This window comes from Vigna umbellata, chromosome 3, assembly GCF_029865625.1.
Source record: "Vigna umbellata cultivar VRB3 chromosome 3, Vumbellata_1.0, whole genome shotgun sequence".
NCBI lineage: Eukaryota > Viridiplantae > Streptophyta > Magnoliopsida > Fabales > Fabaceae > Vigna > Vigna umbellata.
In genome coordinates, this window is record NC_142167.1 from 41,887,510 (window position 1) to 41,893,448 (window position 5,939).

The 5,939-nt window shown below is 33.7% G+C and overlaps 1 protein-coding gene across 2 annotated transcripts; it reads right to left on the reverse strand.

Moving 5' to 3' along the window:
• Positions 1 to 2,361: 2,361 nt before the first annotated feature.
• LOC124827265 (cysteine-rich receptor-like protein kinase 10) lies at positions 2,362 to 5,363 on the reverse strand. Of its 2 annotated transcripts, XM_047300291.2 has the most exons (7): positions 4,404 to 5,363; positions 4,182 to 4,298; positions 3,939 to 4,093; positions 3,654 to 3,864; positions 3,184 to 3,421; positions 2,894 to 3,044; positions 2,363 to 2,806 (listed from the first exon to the last, which is right to left on the reverse strand). In XM_047300291.2, exons 1-7 carry the CDS (start codon positions 5,173 to 5,175, stop codon positions 2,498 to 2,500), a joined length of 1,953 nt encoding a protein of 650 aa, XP_047156247.1. In that variant the 5' UTR covers positions 5,176 to 5,363; the 3' UTR covers positions 2,363 to 2,497. The 2 variants fall into 2 exon arrangements, with proteins under 2 accessions (XP_047156254.1, XP_047156247.1); XM_047300298.2 differs by lacking the exon at positions 4,182 to 4,298 and having other exon boundaries at positions 2,362 to 2,806.
• Positions 5,364 to 5,939: the final 576 nt, after the last annotated feature.

Consider the following 5,939-nt stretch of genomic DNA (forward strand, 5'->3'; position numbering starts at 1 on the left):
TCATGAAAATTGTGTCAGCTTTATATTTTCAGAAAAGAATACCTTTTGGTCTCATTCTTGACGTTCGTCCTCGTTATGAAGAGGATTGAACGCTCGTCTTTTTATGAAAGTGGAACATAGAATGAAAATGTATTTAAGAGGAAGTATTATGATGTGCGAAAACTATAAGAACTGAATTTATGATTGTGGATTTTGAACGAGCGTTCCAGGGAGGAACGACTCTTGAATGAGAATTGAGATTTGTAAAGTATGAACGTGGTAAGCTTAGATGGTGGTTCATCCTGATATTCCGTGAGTGCTCGTTCTCAAGTAGAGAGGAGTATGTCATGTGTGGGAATGGCAGGAGGTCCTAGTCCATAACTGTAACTTGGACAGAACGGACTAACCTCAGGTGACGACTGATGAGTATTCCAGTTATTCTACCTGGGTGCACAGACGCCTTAGCTACACAGGATTCATACAGTCCGGACAGTCAGTCTAGTATCAGGAAATTGATTGAGTTGATGAATGAATTGGATGTATGTATGGTGAATTAATTGAAGTGTTTGATATGTATGAATTGTATGTTTTACTTGAATTAAATTCAATAAGCTTACCCTTGCATTTTCCATTGTGTTGTCTGTATATGTATGTCCGTCTTGTCAATGCAATGATCATCCATATGGATGTGAGCAGAGGGAGATGCTTCTCTGGAGCAAGCGCTTGAAGAGGAAATCATAGCTGAGGAGAATCTCGTAGAGATGGAGGTGAAGGCCGAACAGTAGGACGTTCGGTTATTGGTTAGTGTAGTTAGGCTAGCGGGCCATTTTTGGAGCGAACGCCCTTTTGATTTATGTAAATGCTTAGACGTTCGGTATTTAACTTTTGTAAACCGTTCGTCTTTAGTGATTTGTGAACGCTCGTAAACTCATGTATATATATATATGTAAGGCCGTTCGGCCACTTGCGAACCTTTATCCCTTTAATTGTAAAACTGTTTTGCCATATTAATACATGTGATTATTCTAAGTATATAGTTGATGACTGTATAATTTTGGGATGTTACAAGTTGACATTGAGTTTGTACCTGCAAGCCCTTCTGATGAACGTATGCAGTTTTGCTTATAGATAAAAGAATCATTTTCGCCTCAAGGAAAACAAAGACAATATACAAAATGTTTTAGAATGATGTTGTTCCTTTACGTCTCAGACATTCTTGATTTCATCACTATGACCAAATCTATGATGTCTATATGTAGAATAGAGTTTAACGATAATATAGTTCTCTAAAAAAATCCATCCATATCCATCGTACCATGTCAAGAAAGGATATTACGTCACGAGTCCCATGGTAGAAGCTCAGTTTTTCATATTAATGGTGGTTGGTGGGAGTGAATTTTATATATAGTCTCATTCACATAGTCAACAATGGCACCTTAACGATGAGACCGTTGGTTGACTTGACACTAATTTTAAACATATTAATCGATGAATGGTACATTATTCGTAGACATTTCAAACAATAACATCGAAGTTGGTCTATGAATGTTCTAAATCTTTGAAAGTATAATTGTTAAATTACTAACATGCGTCTGTGATATGTGAATATGTTTAGGTGGAGTATATGATGATGTATTCATTTAAAAAAAAATAGTTTATTTAAAAAATAATCAAAGTTAAATATGTTTGATATATATCTTCTTAAACTCATAACTGTCATTTTTATAAATTTAGCAGTAATATTTAAAAATTTAATAACATTTATAATTAAAAATATACTAAAAGTACTGCTAGCGAAAAAAAGAATTGAGTAGTCATGATTTTATATTTTAATTGATTTTGCTTCTTTATTATATTTTATCCTTTAAAGTTCTATTTAATATGGCATTGATGTTAGAGAGTATTACAAATTATTTGAATTTGTTGTTATTCTTCTACCTTTAAAATAAAACATTGGCAACATTGGAAATTAACAAAACATACTTTAATTTGCATTCAATTTTCTGGGTTGCTTTTGGAAATATAATATTAAAAGTCTTTGGAAAAATATAATCTCACAATTCTATAGAACTCAGTTTAGTTAGAATGTGATAAAATTTGGTATACTTCATAGCATAAGACATTAGAAATCTAAGGAAAAGTATGATGAAAAGTTTATTTTAGGTTGAATTTGATATTTTGATCGGTGACTTTTGGTGAGAGGAGTCATTGTGTCTCAAAATTTGAGTAATACAATTATTTTTTGGTAATATAATTAATAAGATAGTTTTCTAAAAAAATTATGTTTAACATATATAAACAGTAATGTTTATTATAAATTCTATGTACTCTACATCTGATAGATACTATCATACAAAGAAGCAGCTTTTTATCAATTGACAATGTAAAAATCACTCACATCAATTTTCAATGATAAGAGCATAAATTTAATAGATAATTTATTTATCAATGAATGATAAATACAACTTTACTTTGTTACATTTGAGAACTGTCAAATCCTTTATGCAATTGTTCATCATCACCTTGGTAAAGAAACAGAGACAGTTAGATCATTATTAGAAACATTCTTGGAACTTTTTGATGTATACACTTCCTCAGAGGCCATTATTCCAATTGAGAATGCAGGGTGCTTGGGTTTTGGAAGAATCATTGTATCACTTGCCAGCATTAAAACAACCTGAGACATTGTTGGTCTATCTTTTGCATCTTCTTGAACACACAACAAACCAATGTGTATACACCTCTCAACTTCACTGCCTAAGAAGGACTTTTCTAGCATTGGATCAATCGTTTCCAAACATTTTCCTGCACCCCATGTTCTCCAAGCCTGCAAATAGTTGCAATTTTGTGAATACTGTTAAACTTCTTGAGACTTGTTGAATAATTTTCTGACCGATAGGAGCGAAAGACTCACATATAAAAGAAGAGTTTGACCATGTTCTGACATATACAATCCATTGTTCTTTCTCCCATAAATGATCTCTAGAACAAGAACTCCAAAGCTGAAAACATCAGATTTTACTGAAAACAGTCCTTGCATAACATACTCTGGAGCCATGTATCCGCTAAAGGAAATCAACAGAACTTTTTCAGTTCCTTAAACAAAATATAGCAGGAATCTCATTTTTGAAATGACCAATTGTTTGAAATTGCATTAGAAAAATCCTATTACTCAAAGAAATGTTAGAAATGGGTAGAACTCACTAGGTGCCCATTACTCGTTTTGTCTTTGCCTGTTTCTGTCCTATTTCAAATGCTCTTGCCAATCCAAAATCTGATATTTTGGGATTCATGACATGGTCTAATAGAACATTGCTAGCTTTGAGATCTCTATGAATTACTGTCACTCTGGAGTCCTCATGAAGGTATAAAATACCTTTTGCTATTCCATTGATAATCCTTAATCTTAGTTTCCAATCAAACTGCTTTCTCTTCTCATCATCTGACAAAACAAGGACAGTGAAGTGATTGGAACATGAAAACATATTGGGGTATAGATATAACAGATACCAAATGACATATATAACTTAGTTTCTTTTTATGAAAGAAGAAAACTACTTCAGAGCTCATAGTAGCAGCACTTGACTTGTTAGCCAAGACTAATTTTCAACTAAAAATTGCTGTGGATAAAATGCAGTAAAACAATTTATCTTTGAAACCGGGAGAAAACACACCAAAGAGGTGAAAGTCTAAACTTTTATTCGGCAAATACTCATATACAAGTATGCTTTCATTTTCGTCCAAGCAGCATGCCAAAAGTCTCACAAGATTGCGATGTTGCAAATTAGCTATGAACAGGACTTCGTTATTAAACTCCTCCGAGCCTTGACCTGAAAACTTTGAGAGCCTTTTGACTGCAATTTGAGTTCCATCTCCTAGAATTCCCTGATACAAGTTTGCAATAAATAAAAGCTGATATAAAACATAAGAAATCTGTCATAAGTTCGAGTCTCTAAAACCTTGTAAACAGTGCCAAATCCTCCTTCTCCTAATTTACATGCTTCTGAAAAGTTATCAGTACTCTGCAGAATTGTGGTTAATGGGATTATAGGCAGCTCTGCGGACCATGATTCCTCTGTTTGAATTTTGTGAAACGAAGATGGACGAAACCAATCTATAAAGAGAAGTTTGTGAGTTCATACTACAAAATAGCCATATTAACAAGTTTTCATACAAATTATTGCATGTGTAATAGCAGGAACCTTTTCTAACTCTTCTCCTGTAGCACAAGCGATATACGCTCAAACAGATAATTATTGACCCCATCACACTGATGCTTATGATTAAGATTTTTGACATCCTATAACCCCTTTGTTTATCTGTGACAGTATTAAAAGAAGAATAACCAATCTTTCTAATCTTACAAAACAATAACAGATGAAAAAAAAAAAGTATTATTACAAATTTATAGTCTTTAGATTCACCTGTTTCATCATTTGACGGTGGAAGTGAAGATGTTTGGTTGCTAAGACGGTAGAACATTTGATCATCATACCTTATCATACAGGTTCCAGACCAAATAAACCATCCTATATTTTGTTCGCAACATTTTTGAGTTTGTTCTAATAAAGCCTCCAAACACTGTCTGCAAGATTCATTTGAGAGATCTCTGCCGCAGTGCACCATGCCAAACCTTTTCTGAGTGGAACTCAAATTGAAGCTACCCAAATAGTACAAGTGGTTGGTTTCCTGAGTTGCTTTTGTGATCATACTTTTCACAAAACCTTCACCTCTACGAACCTCTTCCATGTTGGATACATTTTTTGTTCCTAACCCATGCCATGTGGGGTGTGTGAGAATTTTCCCAAAGAAGCTCTCATTAGAATACCTTAGCATGCAGTACTCATACCACACTATAGCAGATACCCTATTGGGGCAGCGTTTAGGGGCTTCTCTGCTTGCGAAGGAGACACAGAATTGACAAAAGTTTTCAGCAACATCACCACGGCACTCATATTGGCCATACACTGGGGTGTCGATGCCTATGCGGGTGTGGTTATAGCCTTTGCTTGTGGCTGCATCAGAAGACATCCATGCGAGGATCTTATCAAGATTGGCTTGGTATGCACTGCTGAGAGGCTCTGGGGAGGTGTTTTGGCAATTACTTCCCATAAATATCTGTGCTTTTGCCTTTGTAACTATTATTCCCCAACTTAGCAATAAGAAGAAACCAAAGCATGTTTGTGTCACCACCATGGAATAGTTGCTAAGTTTACGAGTGACACAAGGACTTTTCTTGTTTCATGAAAATGATACAGAAAGTGCGAACTGGTTTCACCATACCAAACACAATTTAAGGAAAGTCACCTTTGAGGAAAGTAACTGTAAGGAAAGTCAACAGCTGGCTCGAACATGTACCAGCAGTGCATTCGATTATGAAAACAGAAATGACAGAAGGTGCGAACTGGTTTCATCGTACCAAACAGAAAGTAAGGAAACTCAACTGTGACTTTTTCTTTCAAGAGAAATTTCAAAACTATGCACTAGCGTAAATATTAATTAAACTATATATTAATATAAAAGTAAAAGCTCATAATATTAAACTATATATGCCTTCCCTTTTGTTCTACTTCCTTTCCTTTCCTTCTCAAATATTTTTTCAAATTGGTTCAACGTGTGGCGGCCAATTTGTTAATACTCCAACTCTACTATACTCTGAATCCACGAGAGAAGGTGGGGTGTTATTTATTTTTCCTTATTTATATGATGAACATAAAGTAACAGTAGGATCACACACATTTATATTCATTTAATATTTAATATCGTATAAGAATAAAATTGTCATAAAAATTTTATATATTTTTTTAAGAAATAAATAAAAATAAAAAGAATAATATAATATAAAAAATTTATGTGTGATAAAGTATTAAATTTTTTCTTGGGCAAAACTTAAATACGCTACCATAAATAATATTTGTGTTTTTTTTATTAATTTGCAACAACTTATTTCGTCAAATTTT